General features: G+C 47.8%; 1 protein-coding gene across 1 annotated transcript in view; it reads left to right on the top strand.

Annotated features, from left to right (window-relative positions):
- CUX2 (cut like homeobox 2) overlaps window positions 1-16,075 on the top strand; it is a 266,751-nt gene that overhangs the window by 206,771 nt on the left and 43,905 nt on the right. The window contains exon 4 of the mRNA XM_007464869.1: window positions 566-644. Within this exon, the coding sequence (XP_007464931.1) occupies window positions 566-644 (79 nt within the window). The remainder of the gene's footprint in view (window positions 1-565; window positions 645-16,075) is intronic.

The following is a 16,075-nucleotide window of genomic DNA, read 5'->3' as shown; positions in this document are numbered from 1 at the left end:
TTTTTTTCTTTTTTTTTTGCCTTACGCAGGCCTCTCACTGCTGTGGCCTCTCCCGCTGCGAAGCACAGGCTCCAGACGCGCAGACTCAGTGGCCATGGCTCACGGGCCCAGCCGCTCCGCGGCATGTGGGATCTTCCCGGACCGGGGCACAAACTCGTGTCCCCTGCATCAGCAGGCAGACTCTCAACCACTGCGCCACCAGGGAAGCCCCATTTACCCCCATTTTACAGATGAGGAAACTGAGGATCAGAGAGGGGCAGTGACTTGCCCAAGGTCACACAGCCAGATGCATTGGAGCTGGAACTTGAACCCAGACTTTCTACTCCATACTTTTTTCTTTTTTCTTTTTTTTTTTAACAGGCAAAGGCTATTTATTTAGAACTTGCTCTGGCAAAGGAGTCAGCCACCATCAGCTGAATTTTGGCAGTCTACTCCATACTTTTAATCTTCATTTCCCTTCTTCCTCCCCCCAATCCCATGTTTGCACATATAGAAAATGATCAAATTTGCTTCTAGACTCAGATGCTGTGGTCACACGTGATTCTTTCTCTCGTTGTTTCCAAAGGTGGTGGCTCTTAGTAAGAGAAGTCAGGAGGCCGAAGCCGCTTTCCTGAGCGTTTACAAGCAGTTAATTGAAGCACCAGGTAAGACATGCTTGGGCTCCATGAGTGAATAATTAACAAAAATAAACTGCTGTTAGGACTGTTACACAGGGGCCTCCTCTCAGTGGCATCTGGGGACAGGCCAAGACTCCTGGGTGAGGCCAGGCCCTCCATGGGTAGTTGTTGTAGGGACTGAGGGGGTCTACACCCAGTCTGGTGTGATGTGTCCCCACACGACTCTTCCATCTTACCCCACTGCCTTCCAACATCAGCCAGGGAGCTTTGGGAGGCTCCTGGTAAGATCTCCCACCTGGATCTTCTTGGGGAGCCGAGTGTCTTGCCCACCAGAACCCCCATCCCTTTGCCACAAGGGGCAGAAGGCACCCAGTGCTCTCTGCCAGCAGAGGGCGCTGGAGGAAAGACTGCAAATGTTTCCTCCAACATGGCACGGCCAACCTCAAAAACTTGATGTTCCTCAAAAACCAAACCCAAAAAAGCATATACTGTATGACTCCATTTACATAAAATATGAAGACAGGCAAAAATTAATGTCAGCACTATTCACAATGGCTAAAAGGGGGAACAACCCAAATGTCCATCAGTGGATGAATAAATAAAATGCGGTTTACCAATCCAGTGGAATATTGTTCAGCCATAAAAAGGAAGGAAGTACTGACACATGCTACAGAGCGGATGAACCTTAAAAACATGACGCTGAGTGAAAGGAGCCGGACGCAAGAGGTCACACAGTTTATGATTTCATTTGTATGAAGTACACAAAATAGGCAACTCTATAGAGACAGAAATCAGATTGGTGGTTACCAGTCTGGGGGCAGGAGAGAATGGGGAGTGAATGCTTAATGGGTATGAGGTTTCCTTTTAGGGGAATAAAAATGTTCTGGGACTAGATAGAGGTGGTGGTTGCACAACATCATGAATGTACTAACTGGCACTGAATTGTTCACTATAAAATGGTCAATTTTGCGTTACAGAATTTCACCTAAAAAAAAAAAAAAAGACACCTGTGCTGTTAGAAGTCAAGAGAGTGGTTTCTCTTGGATGGGGCGATAGTTCCTGGGAGGGGCCTTTGGGGGCTGGAGATGTTGCTTCTTGATCTGGATGTGGATTACAGAGGTATGATCAGCTTGAGAGCCTTCAACTGTGTACCTAAATATGTAGATATACTTCTGCAAAAAGTTTCCCTTTTTTTTTTTTTTTTTTTTGTGATACGCGGGCCCGTCACTGTTGTGGCCTCTCCCGTTGCGGAGCACAGGCTCCAGACGCGCAGGCTCAGTGGCCATGGCTCACGGACCTAGCTGCTCCGCGGCATGTGGGATCTTCCCAGACCAGGGCACGAACGCGTGTCCCCTGCATCGGCAGGTGGACTCTCAACCACTGTGCCACCAGGGAAGCCCAAGTTCCCTTTTTTAAAATGGCCCGTCCTCTGCACGTTTTCATTTATTGACGTAGAGATGGGAACCCAGAATGTAGTGATTTGTTTAATAATGGTGGAGCTGGGAGATGACTCCACTGTGCTAACTCCCTCCACCCACACAGCCCCTTTAATCCATTGCTAGTACTTCCACACAGCTGCAGGAATTAGTGCTATCAGAGGTGACTGGAGCTGGGGGTTTACGAAGAAGAAAATGAGATCCCACTCTAGGCTGAGCCATGGAGAAGGCAAAGTCATTTATATTTGATGTCAAGGTTGTTTGTGAGATCTTTGTGCAGGGGATGGGAAAGTCCCTCGTTCCATCTGTCTTGGGCAATTGTGGTGGTTTAAATAGTGTCCTCCCAAAATTTATGTCTACTCTGAACCTCGTAGTGTGACCTTATTTGGAAACAGGGTCTTTGCAGATGTAATTAGTTAAGGATCTTGAGATGAGATCATCCTGGACTTAGGGAGGACCCTAAATCCAATGAAGGGTGTTCTTATAAGAAGAGGAGAGGGAGTTTTGGGACACAGACACAGGGAAGAGGGTCATGTGAAGACAGAGGCGGAGTTTGGAGTGATGCAACTACAAGCCAAGGAATGCCTGAGGCCACCAGAAGCTGGAAGAGGCAAGGAAGGATCCTCCGCTAGAGCCTTCAGAAGGAGCACAGCCCTGACAGCAACTTGAGTTTGGACTTCTGGCCTCCAGAACTGTGAGAGAATAAACTTTTGTGGTTTTAAGCCACATTAGTGGGTGGTGCTCTGTTATGGCTGCCCCAGGAAACTAATACAGCAACAATGATGTGAAGCTTCCCCTCCAAAAGCACATGAGCTGGGTGGTGAGGGAAGTCTTCTAGCCTGTTCTACTCAAAGTGTAGTCCATGGACCAGCAGCATTGGCTTCGCCTGGAGCTCGTTAGAAATACAGAACCTCGGGCCATTGAAGCGTCTGCATTTTAACAAGTTCCCCAGGGGATCCGGGAGCACATCAGTCAGAGAAGCAGTGGCCAGGTGTAGAAGTTGCATGTGCTCTACCCTCTGCATGTTACAAGCCCCAAGGGAACAGGCCCTACCAGTCCCTGTCTCCCTGGCACAAAGAGGTTGAGTCCAGTGCCTGATGCCTCACAGCCAGGGAGAGATGGGACTCAGCTCTTGATATGTTCAACAACTATTTCTAGAATGTCTGCTCATGTCACAACTTGGCTACCCGTGGGAGGTTATGTTAGTTTCCCATTGCTGTAACAAACTGCCACAAACTGGGTGGCTTAAAACAACAGATCCTTATTCTTTCTTAGTTCTGGAGGCCAGAAGTCTGAAATCAAGGTGTCGGCAGGGCTCTGCTCCCTCCGAAGACAAACACTGTTTGGTGTAGGGAGCAGAAAGCTGAGTAACTTGCATCCTTCACGTTACACACTGTATTTCAATAGGGGAGGACTCTTCCCTACCTCTTCCAGCTTCTGGTGGCTCCAGGTGTCCCTTGGCTTGTGGCTGCATCACTCCAGTCTCCGCCTCTGTCTGCACATGGCCTTCTTCCCTCTGTGTCTCTGGGTCCCAAATACCCCTCTTCGTTCTCTTATAAGGGCACTGGTCATTGGATTTAGGCCCCGCCCAGATAATCCAGGATGACCTCATCTCAAGATCCTTAACTTAATTACATTTGCAAAAGATCCTTTTCCAAAAAAGTTCACATTTACAGGTTCCAGGCATTAGGACATGGATGTATATTTTGGGGTCACCATTCAGCCCACTACAGAGGCACCTGCAGACTCGACTCGCTCTGCTCCAGTCCCATGCTCTGCCCTGATTCTGCACTTGCAGGAAGGCAGCATGGCCACATGGGTTTTCTCAGTCAGAATGTTTTGGCGGCAAGAATGGCTGGAACCAGACAGCACAGCCCTCCAGGCTCTGTGCCTTCCCCCTGCCAGGGCATGGCCCTGTGGTATGAGGCCAAGAGAGCTGTGTCTGCAGCCCTGGTCGTTATCACCCTTACTGAGGACCACACCAGGCACGTGGCTGAGAGACCGAGAGGCCACCCCATTCCTTGCAGCCTTTTTGCTTATGATGTCTCTACCCTTATCAGAGCTATCTGGGAAAAAATTTGGAAAAATACACCCTCTTATTTCCCACTCCTTTCAATTCTTTGGGTTGCACAGTCTCAGTGGCGAATGACAGTGGAGGGTGACCCAGTACAGACCCCAGAGATACCTCCCAAGAGTCCACATGCCCAGCTCCTCCACCGGGCCTCATAGTACCTTTCCTGTAGCACCAGGGGGCAGCACTGAGATGGGCTTGTGTCTCCAGGCTCAGAGGCCCCAGTTCAAATCCTGCCTGTACCACTTACTCATTGGGTAACTGTGGGCTAATTAATTCACCTCCCTGAGCTTCAGTCTTCGCTTCTACAAATTGGGAATAATATCAGAGTCTGTCTCATACAGTCGTTGGGAGGCTTCAGCGTGCATGGCGCAGAGTGGCACTTGCTAAGTGTCAACTGTTATTATCATCATCTGTGTGTCCCTAGGACAAGTGAAATTCTCCAAGCCTGGGACTGAGTCATAGTAAACCTGTGTACCCTGAATCCAGTACACAGTAGGCGCCTAATAATTGTTTGTTGAATGAATTAGAAATAAGATTCAGACGCAGAAAGTGGGAGAAGAGTTATTTGAATGAAAAGGTACTTTTTTCAACTAGCGCTTCCTGCTTGTCACGTGTTTATCTACTCAGATGGCATTTATTGAGTGCCTCCTGTGTGCCCAGCACTCACTAGACACTGGGAACATAACCATGAGCCTGCCGATACAGACCCGGGCCCAGACCTCAGAGAACTTGCATTCTGGTGGCAGAGGTAAACAGATCGTCACTCAAGTAACCTGTTGTCTCAAACCCAGGGGAGCGTTTGGGGGTGAGAAGGGGCTTACAGCCCCCATGTGGGAGAGAGCATCATTTCTGGGGTTCACTGTGGACCCACATCTTTCTGAAAATATGTTAACCCACGAGGCCAGAACCGCGGTGCCAGTCAGGGACCGTGAGCGCTCCCAAGATTGGCATGGAACTTCCTGGAAAGTTCCCGTGCTCTCTTGCCCCTCTCCCCAAACGGTCATTCCAAGCCTAGTGCTGACTCCACGTGTCTGATTTCCCAACTCTACTCCCTAGAAATGGAGGGGTGGGGGGGACGTACATCCCCAGCTGTCACCAAGCTAGAGAACGAGGAACCTTAACTGATGGAGACATATCATACGAACAGCCCCTTCAGGGCTCTAATTCATTTTCAAGACATTTAAGAATAACAAAATGTTTTAATGATTTCTTAGGAGAATTAGGAAGACATATTTTTGTTCTCATTAAATTGTATCCTCAGACACAAGAACCAAATGTCAGATGTGTTGTTGGTGCTCGGAGCTTCCCTGTTCACTGTCCCTGCCACACATGCCGCCCCAGCCCCTCCATAAAAATAACACTCCTGGAAAATTTGCCAGGATGAACACTCTCCTGTTTTTATACTTCTTGACAGGCAAATTATTTGTCGAAATACTTCCCATCCACACCTCCCCCCTGAAGCCACACAAGTCCTGATTCAACATTTTTGTTTTGAGTGACTGCTGCCAACACAAATCTTTGGCAGAGAATGCGATGTAGCGTGATTGCTCAGCAAGTATTTTGATAAGTGTGCAGCCTGTATGTCTATAATTATGAAAGAAAACCGTAAATCTTTTGGATATTGTTCACACAGATGTGGCGTGAAGTGAGGAAAAAAAGCAGTAAAACGTGTTAAAAGCATAATTAATGTCATTGTTGTAGAGGATGATTTGATTTAAACCTTTCTGATTCCTGTACCGGTGACGGCTGATTTCTTTATTGCGTTCATAGAGTCACTAGGTACCGACCCAAGTTTCAGAGAGCTAACTTATTAACTGAGTGATTAGTTAAAAGCAGAAAGAAAAAAATTTAAAGAGAAAACAAGGAAAGAGCAAGGAAGAGGACAGGCAGAGGAACACTGCTGAAGAGATAAGAAGGGAGAGGTGAGTCCCCCCCATTTTTTTTTTTTTTTTTTTTTTGCCTTACTTTGTATTTTTTAAAATCTGATGCAGGAGATGGCAACTCCTCACAGGCGTTTCTCTCCCTGCTCCTCCTTTCAGGAGGCAAGGCTGAGCAGCTTAGGTTGATCGAGCTGTAGCATCAGACACAGTGGGGTGGGACTGTCAGCTTGGTGTTTTTTTTTGAGCTGTGTGACCTTGGGCAGGGGCCTGAACCTCTCTGACTCTGGTTTCTGTGTCTTTAGCAGAGGGATAATAGAACCTGTTCATCAGTCAATGTGAGGATTCTATACCTATACATGAAAGCATTTGGCAGGTTGGATAATCAGCAGCCCACTGCAAAGCTGACATCGGGGTATAAGTTACGTGAGTCACACGCATGGGCTGTGGATTTCATACAGCTCTGTCAATTATCAAGGAAGTGGGGTGAGAGGTTTAACACTACAGGGTTACTGAATGTAGGACAATACTTTCCAATGTTTAGGATTTTTAAAATTTTCTCTGCAATTATAAAAGTTGCATATGCCTACTAGGAGGGGAAAACTACCTACTAGAAAAGCAATGGCAATATTTTGTTGTTTTCCTATCTGATCTTTTCCCCATGTACTTTTTCAAAATGGTCGTTCATTCTGCATGTACCATTTTCAATCCTGCTTCCTTTCACCCACTACAAGCATCTGTATTTCTCTGTGTGATTACAAATTCTGAGTAACTTTGGTTCCTCTTGTGTAACAGTCTCTTGTGTGGCTGTATTGTAATTTACTGAACCTCATTCCCAACACTGGGTATTTTGGGGTTCTTGGGAATGCAAGGCATATTGGTACTATACTGTAGTTATAAGAGTGAGGAAGAAAACTTGGGAAGGGGAATGTATTGTAGCCACATATTGACCACAAACCCAGGAAAAGTGGTCAGAAAGAATAAGAATTTTTTTCCTCCTTGTTGATATATTTTGTACTTCTTTGTTTATTAGTTACACTAAATATCTTTTCACATGTTGTGAACCTCTCATATTTATTCTTTTGTAAATCACTGATTCATGTACCCTTAGCCCATTTTTCTATCAGAGAGATCATTTTCTTATTGATTTGTAGATGCTCTTTGTATATTAGAGATACTAACCTTTGTCCTGGTAAATGTGTTTCATATCTTCTCCCCTAGTTTGCATTTTGTTTCTTAACTTTTTTTTACAATGTCTCTTGTATATGATACACGGCACTCATTCAAAAAATATTTGCAGAAAGTAGGAAATCTTGCCAGACCTTTGCTTTATGGCGTCTGGATTTATTGTCATATTTTAAAAAAACCCTCTCGCCTGAAGGTTGTAGGATTTTTTAAGTACTTCTGTGATCTCAATTTTTAGAAATTTGAACCTTTGAAGCATTTGAAATATATGGTGATGGAAGTAGAAAGGGGGGTTAAGAATTTAACATTGTGTTTGTCCCAAATGACTAGTTCTACTGCCATCTAGTGGATAAGCCACCTTTGCAGATAAAGGCAATACAGATATTAGTGTAATGAGAGACCCATCACTGTCTTTGGCTGCCCTCACCTCCTTCCCTTCCTCCCTGTATATGCCTCTGCCCATTTGGTCCTGTTGAGCTCAGGGGAGCACAGAAGGGTAACATAAAAGATTATTTAACCCATAAAAAAAGGAAAAGTTTAACAGCAGATTTTCCAGAGATGGTACTTAACTTCAAAAGGCATTGTCTCCCCATTTTCTGCCACACCTTTGCCTCTGCCATTTCTTCTGCCAGGAGTGCCCTTTCCCCCTGGCCACCTGTCTGATTTTTACTACTCCTGGCAGCTAAGGGTTGAAAGATGATTAAAGGAAAACATCCAGCATGATGCTGGTACCCAGTGGGTGCTCAATAAACGGCTGCTCCCTTTCAGAAGGGATGACAGGCGTTTCAGCTGTGGCTTTTCATCAGCTCATTCTCTGAGCACCTACCATGTGCTGAGCCCTGTGGCAACTCAGACTTGAGTCCTGCCCTGCCCTCGGAGTCCAGCAGGGGCCACATGACCCAAAGACAGACGGCCAGAACACCCAGCAGAAAAAGAGCTTCAAGGTGGGAAGGCCAGGAGAGGTGCCTCAGGGAGAGGAGCCTTTGAATTTAAATGATGAGCTACCATCCTTGTGGGGCGGTTTCTTGGGTGCTCCCTGTGTGCCAGGCAGCGCGCTCAGTCCCTTACAGAAAGGATTTCACTTATCCCCTCTGCCCCTTGGAGGTAAGTATTGCCATCCTGCCCTGCTGTGTGGCTGAGGCAATGCAGGCTCAGAGAGGTCAAGCCACTTGCCCAAGTGTCACACAGCAGAGAGGTAGTGGAGCCTGAATCTTGATCCCTGGCTCCAAACCCAGATGCAGGATTAATTTTAAAATTGAAAGAGTTGGGGGACTTCCCTGGTGGTCCAATAGTTAAGACTCCATGCTACCAATGCAGGGGGCCCTGGTTCGATCCCTGGTCAGGGAACTAAGATTCCGCATGCTGCACAGTGCAGCCAAAAAAGAAAAATAAAAAATTGAAAGGGTTGGAACAAAACCATTAGAGATTTGACATCTAAATACAGTGAAAAACAGCTACGGGTCTTTGCTGCCAGTAGGTTGAGAGGTTCTAGGGTGAGAGGATGAGCCCTTTGCAGAAATGCAGATGTGTTAGCTGGAAGAAGAACGTTACCCCTAACAGACACGTACACCTGGTCCTCCTGGCCCAGGGCTCCAAAGGCTGGTACTTCTGTTGAGGAGAAATTGGGTCACAGAGCTCCAAATTCAGGGGGCAGAGAGATGCCAGGAGGAGGACTAGCGGGACTCTAGGCTGAGGGGCCCTCTTAGAGTGGGGCCAGTCCCCATCCTGCCATCTTGCATCCTGTATCGCACCTGACTTCTTTGATCCTCAGTTTCCCCACTTGTGAAATATGGATAATGATCTCACCTAATTATAGGCCCATTGGGTGGATTCAGTGGGAATGGAGAACACTTAACATGGTGCCTGGCACAGAGTAGTAGCCCCATGCAGTTCATTCAACAAACATTGAACTCCTACTGTTTGATAGGCACTCTACTCAACACCAGGGGCACAATGTTAAGCAAAACAGACACTGTCCCTGCCTGCCTGGAACTTTCTGTGCAGCTTAGTCTATGGAAACTTTGTCTTTACTACAATGGACATGGGTTTGAGTCCCAGCTCTGCTGCTCCCTGGCTGGGTAACCTTGAGTAACTAGCTCTACCTCTCTGAGCCTCCGTTTCCTCCTCTGGAAAAGCACACTTACCTTCTGGTACCTCTGGGAGGATTAAGCAAGGTGAAGGGTATAAAATCCTAAGCTGGTGTCTGGCACACAGTAAATGCTCAGTAGACCAGTGGCTGCCGTTGCTGTTGGTGGTGGTGTTACTGTTACATCACCACCCAGTGCCAAGAAGGAAGACCCTCTCCAGCCCCTCTGTCCGTGCTTAAGCCGGGAGACCCGGAAGAAGCCAGCCCTAGCGACGAAGGGAAGAAAGCATGGCCCCCATTTGCATACAAGGGCTGGGCAGCCCATCTGCTATCAAAAAGTTAGGATTAAAGGATCAAAGTTAGGCTCGCTGCTGCCGTCAGTAGCCTGAACCTCCTGCCCACACAGGCGCCCGGAGCCGGGGCCCAGATGGGAGAAGGCTTCTGTCTCAGAGATACTTTGGAGGGGCACACGCATACTTCTGCATATATGTGTTTCTAAACAGCCTCTCGGACAGCCTTTGCAGCTCCAGCTTTCCTAAAAAAAGCTCTGAGCACCGCTTTCCTTCAGATGGACACAGTGGGAGGAATGAGACAGCTTTCCCTAGACTCACGACTCTCCCACACAGCCCCATAGACACTTTTTAAAAAACACCAACAGCGTCAGCTAGTGGTAGAAGATGGAATAGATGATGTTCTATCCATCTCCTCCTACAGAGGCTTTGGAAAGCCTGGTGTGAGATTAAAATATTATAAATCTGTTGGCAGTATTCTCTAGGGGTTTAGATCCAATGTAACCAAAATGAATTAGTCATTTTATTAAGCAGTTTATGCATAAAGAGCAAGTTGATGGCTGTAAGACAAAGGCATTCTATTTTCTGACGACGTTCCCCCTCCCCGCGTGCCCATCAGGACCTGCCACCTCGGATGGTTCATATTTGATCTTCCGTGTCTGCCAACGTGCTTAATTAATCCAAAGGATATGTAGTCAAACACTTCTGATTTGGGGTCCCCTGTTTTGGGCTTTTTTATTCAGGTTGGATCTAAAGCCGTTTGATTCCCGCTGCCACTGCCCTTGTCTATGTATTGACAGTGTGTATGTTGCAGGAGTGAAGTGGGGGAAATAAAGTCCCGCTCACAGCTCTGGGCAGCCACGTGTCTCAGCTGAAAGGTTTCCCGTGGAAGCGCTGAGCCCGGCAGAAAGCCAGGCTCCCAGGCTCCAGATGAGGAGCTACAGGGATGTTCTGTCACTTCTCCTGACACTGAGATATGCGGCTTGCCAGACGTTGGAGGGGGACACAGGTCGCTTTGGAGACTGGGGGTCAGCGGGACCCTGCGCTTCCCCAAGTGGGGTCACCTGACATAGGGAGCAGCCTTGGTGTACCTGGCTCAACACAGACTTTGAATACATTGCTCACCAGGTATCACCTTTCTAGTTCCTTCTAGAGAAAGTCTCAGTCAGGTGCTAAAGCATCTTAAATGCCTATGGAACACCTGTGAATCTCTCCTTTTAACCAAGGAAGAGCCGGCCTCAAGCTCAAGGTCTTGAGCAGGCAATGGGGATATAACTAGAATTTAATAACATCAGTTTCTTGATTCTTCCTTTGTATTTATTTTAATGGTTAAAACCCCTTTTTTATGATACAGAATCCCAATGACCTACTTACAATAGTGAAACAAATATTCCTTTAAAATATATTTAAGTTAAAAACATCAAATCACGTAAGGACAGATATCAAGTTGGTAATATTTTGGGGGGCAGGTGGATGCAGCTTAAGGTGTGACATGTCACCAGCATTTGACGATTGGGCCACCCTGGGTTCAAATCCAGCTCCGCCTTTTTCAGCAAGTGGCTTCCCTCTGCTGGGCTGCAGTTTTCTCATCTGGAAAATGGGGAGGATAGCAATGTCTCCTGTGGTTGTTTTGATGATTAAATGAGATATAAATATCTGCAAAGTACCTGGCGTATGTCAGGGTGCATGGGGTGGTGGGGATGAAGAAATGTCAGTTCCCTGGAGCTTTTGGCTCAAGATGCTGGGTGGGCATCTCATCTGCTCTTTACCCCAGCTTCCTGGATATGGGTGCCCCATCTGCCCCAGAATGAATGTTTGCTAGAGTTGGGAGGATGAAGACCAGAAACTAGTGTTTGAAGAGCCAGAGCCTGCTCTGAGCCCAATCACCACCCACCAGCACCCAGACCAGCCTACAGGAAGGAGAGGTGAGGCTGGCACCAAGAATTACCGAGGCATCACCAGCCTCTCTGAGCCCTGTGTCCTCATCAGTAAAATGGTTCAGTTGTTGTGAAGCTGAAGCTAAGCTGTGTTTCTGGGACAGTAACTCAGGGAGGATTGGTCAGGATGGTGTGCCAGCATGTCTTGGTCTAATGGGAGCTGTTTCTCCTGGTGCTTCCTGGGTCTGGATTATTCTCTCTCAGCCCCCTGCTGGCTTCCTCATTTCCTTCAGGGCTCTCTGCTCAAATGTCACCTCCCTGACCAGGCTGCCTCAATTAGCACTCTGCCCCAAGCACACACCTCAGGCCACACTCTCCCCCAACCCTGCTGTTTTTGTTCTCAGCCCCCTTACAGCCGTTGGTTTATTTGTCCATTGTCCATCTCTCCCCTCTAGAATGTCAACCCCAGGAAGGCAGGAATTTCCTCTTATTTACTGCTGTATCTCCAGGGCCCAGAAACTTCCCTAAGTAGGTAGGAAGTGTCTAGCAACTGAAGAAATGGTATTTGACACATAGCAGGTGCTCAGTAAAAAGGTACTAATGAATAAATGGCTGAATTACAGACTGTATTAGTTTTTTCCTGCTGCTGTAACAAATGACCACTAACTTAGGTGCTTAAAACAAGCAACATTTCTTGAGCACCTACTATGTGAAAGGCCTTGGGAGAAACGGGTTGCTGAGGAATGAAAGCTAGATGCTCCCAGACCCCTGTGACTGTCAGGTTCTCTGAGAAACCTCCTCCCAACATTTCAAAGATTTGCTGTCATTTCTGTCTCTTTCACTTTGTATTTGTAAGAGCAGCCAGTGACGTTTAGCTGATGCATCAACTAATACAGTTGGACGAAGTAAGCAGGAAGCCCTCGGATGTGTCAGCTACCCCAGCTGAGCATTATGCGTAACTTGGCAGAATCTTCCAGTCCTCTGAATGCTAATATTTTTTTTTCTACCTAACTCAATCCCCAGCAATGTAGCTCAGACCTCCGTGGATTTCTCCCAGATGGGGGAGTTGGGAAGGAATGAGTTTACCCACGTGGCGTAAAGTCTAGGAATTCTGTGGGGAGGAAATAAAGAATGGAATATGCCTGGGGAAGTAAGTGGTCATCATTGCTATGCACTCTTCAGAGCAGGGACCATACTCAACCCACCGCCCTGTTCCTCAGTAGTTGGAGAGGATGAACATACAGGAGGATCAGAGCCCAGCACCTGCTGCTTTGTCTTATGAAGCACACTTGTCTTCCTGGACGACTGGTGAAATGGGTGCAGCAGGAGGGAAGTAGGTTAGGCTTAAGTAAGAACTTCCTTCCCATGAGACTTGGCGTCTAGCAGCTCCTTAGTCCTGCCTTTCTCACAGTTGGTATCCAGCCAGTTGCCGTGTATTATGGGTTGAATCGTGTGCCCCCAAAAGATATTTTGAAGTTCTAACCCCTGGTACCTGTGAATATGACCTTATTTGGAAATAGAGTCTTTGCAGATGTGATGATGATAAGGGACGGTCCTTAGGGTGAGACCCTAATCCACCATGACTGGTGTCCTTATAAAAAGAGGAGAGAGATACACAGAGAAGAGGGCCAAGTGATGACAGAGGCAGAGATTGAAGTGATGCCACCACAAGCTGAGAAGTGCCAAGGATTGCTAGGAGAAAGCGTGGGACAGATCAAGAGAGCACAGCTCTGCCAGCACCTTGATTTTGGACTTTGAACCTCCAGAGTACACACGATGTATTAGTTTTCAGAGGCTGCCATGCCAAATTTCCATAAACTGGATGGTTTAAAACAATGGAAATTTATTCTCTTGGTTTTGGAGGCCAGAAGCCCAAAATCAAGGTGTTGGCAGTGTTGGTTCCTTGTGGAGGTGCCCAGGGAGAATCTGTTCCATTCCTCTCTCCTAGCTTCTGGTGGTGGCCGGCCATCGTTGGCATTCCTTGGCTTGTAGACACATCATTTCAATCTCTGCCTCTGTCTTCACGGGGCCTTCCCTGTGTGTTGTCTCTCTGTGTCCTCCCCTCTTATTGTAAAGACGCCAGTCATTGGGATTAGTCAACCCTAATCCAGTCAACCTCATCTTAACTTGATTTCATCTGCAAAGACCCTGTTTCTAAATAAGGTCAGTTTCACAAGTTCTGGATGGACATGAATTTGGGGAAATGCTATTCAGCCTAGAACACCACACCCCATCAGTTCTTCCTATCTCTCTCTTGTGTCTGAGCACTTCCCCCCAACTCCTCCTGCCACCACCCTGATCCCAGCATCACTGCCTGGACTATTGCAGTAGCCCCCTGTCTGGCTCCCTCTACAGCCCATTTTTCTTGCAGCAGCTTGGATGAGCCTTTGAAAAATGTGAATTAGAACATGTCACTTCCTAATGCTCTTAAGATAAGTCCTTTCCCCATCCGTATTATCTGACTGGGATGTCAGCTCCACATAGACAGGGACACTACTGTGCCCCCCACAGATAGATGCTCAACAAACTCTTGCTGAGTGAAGCAGGTGCATGGACTCATAGGTCCCCCTGTGAGCTCTGCCCACCTTAGATTCACCACTGTGGAATGTATCAGCACCTCAACATGGGCTCCACACCCACAGACTCCAGAGTCTAGCTGCAGCTCCACAGGAGAGGCACTGTGACTATCCCCACTTTACAGACCAGGAAACTGAGGCTCTGAGAGGCAAAAGAGTAATCACAGATTGGTTTGGGTCCTCTGGAAGCATTCACATGCCAAGATGGCACCGGATGTGCAAGAGATTTATTGGGGAAGATGCCTGTGAAGGATGAAAGAGAGGGAGAGGAGGAGACCAGGAGAGCCTTCACTTGGTGATGCTGGTCTAACACCTGGGAAGGGAGAGAGGGAAGGAAGGAGGGTTGGTAGGAGGAACCTCCAACTGCAGTGCAGCTCTGAAAAAGTCTCAGCCAAGCTAAAAGTAACAGGAGCCCCAAAGCAGGATGCAACAGTCTGCTCAGGCTGCTATAAGAAAACACCACAAACTAGGTGGCTTAAACAACAGAATTTTATCTCTTAGAGTTCTGGAGGCTGGGAAGTCCAAGATCAAGGTACCAGCAGGGTTGGTTTCTGGTGAGAGCTCTTTTCCTGGCTCGTAGATGGCTGCCTTCTTACCGTGTCCCCATGTGGCCTTTCCTTTCCGCACGTGCAGAGGGAGAAAGCTCTAGTGTCTCTTTCTCTTCTTGTAAGGACACCAGTCCTATCAGATTGGGCCCCACTCTTTTTTTTTTTTTTTGGCTGTGCCATGTGGCTTGTGGGATCTTAGTTCCCGACCAGGAAATGAACCCAGGCCCTCGGCAGTGAGAGTGCTGAGTCCCAACCGCTGGACCGCCAGGGAATTCCCTGGACCCACTCTGAGTCCAGATTTCTTGTGCCTCATGAGGTGTAAGTGGGGGTCTGCTATGTCTGGAGTTGGCTGAAGGTACACTGATCTCTGACTTTTGGGGGAATTTGGGAATCCTCCCGGACCGGGGCACGAACCCGCCTCCCCTGCATCGGTAGGCGGACTCTCAACCACTGCGCCACCAGGGAAGCCCCGGGCCCCACTCTTAATGACCTCATTTAACCTTAATTACTTCCTTAAAGCCCTGTCTCCAGATACAGTTGCATCAGGGGTTAAGGCTTCAACATATGGGTTTGGGGGAAAACATTTTAGTCTATGATACTAGGTTGCCTTTTCCAGCATCGGCAGGAGTGGCCCAGCCCTACTGTCTCTGTCTTACTCGGTCATTGGTTGGGAGCAGGCCTGGGGAAACCTGACCTCCAAACCAACACTGCAGTGTGCAGCGCCTGGAGATTGTCACCAACTTCTCGCAGGACGTTCTTTCTTGAAGGGAGAGCTGGGTGGCACATCCCACACTGCCACAAGTCATAAGAATAAGGGTAACGCTCACTTAGACTCTGTTAGGTGCCAGGCACTGTCGCAGGGGCTCAGCGGCTCATGGAGTCCCTGCACAGCCCTGTACAGTAGGTCCTGTTGTTATCCCTGTTTTACTGAGGGGGAAACTGAGGCTCAGGGGACCTAAGTGACTTTCCCTAAAGTTGTCACAGCCAGGATTTGACCATCAGCCTCCCAACCTGTCCCTCTCCCCCTTTATCTGAGAGTGGCTTTGGGAATTTGGAGGATTCACAATGTTCAAACCTCAAGTGTCAAGTTCAGCTATGAAGGCGTTTAATAATCACCCTCCCTGAGCATCCCAGCGCCAAGGAATAGGCCCAGGGCCAAAAGCACTCACTTTGGCAGGACCACACCCCTATCTGGTGATAACCAATGTTGATTGAGTGTGTGCCTCAGGTATACTTGTGATAGAAATTTGGAGCCCAGAGAAGTCTGATGCTTTGTCCAAGGTCACACAGCAAGCCTGTGGCAAGGCCAAGAACAGCGCCCTCATTCTCGTGCTTCTGGCCTAATAATCCCCCATGCCCTGCCTCAAGGCAGCTTAGCCCACTACAAAGAGTCACCACGCACTCCGGGTTCAAATCCCACCCCTGCCACTTCTGAGCTCGGCGGACCTTGGGCACATGGAGTCTCCTCTCTGGGCCTTCATTTCCTTGTCTGGAAAATGGAAATAGCAG

Source organism: Lipotes vexillifer, unplaced genomic scaffold (genome assembly GCF_000442215.2).
Source record: "Lipotes vexillifer unplaced genomic scaffold, Lipotes_vexillifer_v1.1 scaffold2030, whole genome shotgun sequence".
NCBI lineage: Eukaryota > Metazoa > Chordata > Mammalia > Artiodactyla > Lipotidae > Lipotes > Lipotes vexillifer.
The sequence above is the reverse complement of the archived record's forward strand: the minus strand, read 5'-3'. Positions and strand labels throughout refer to the sequence as shown.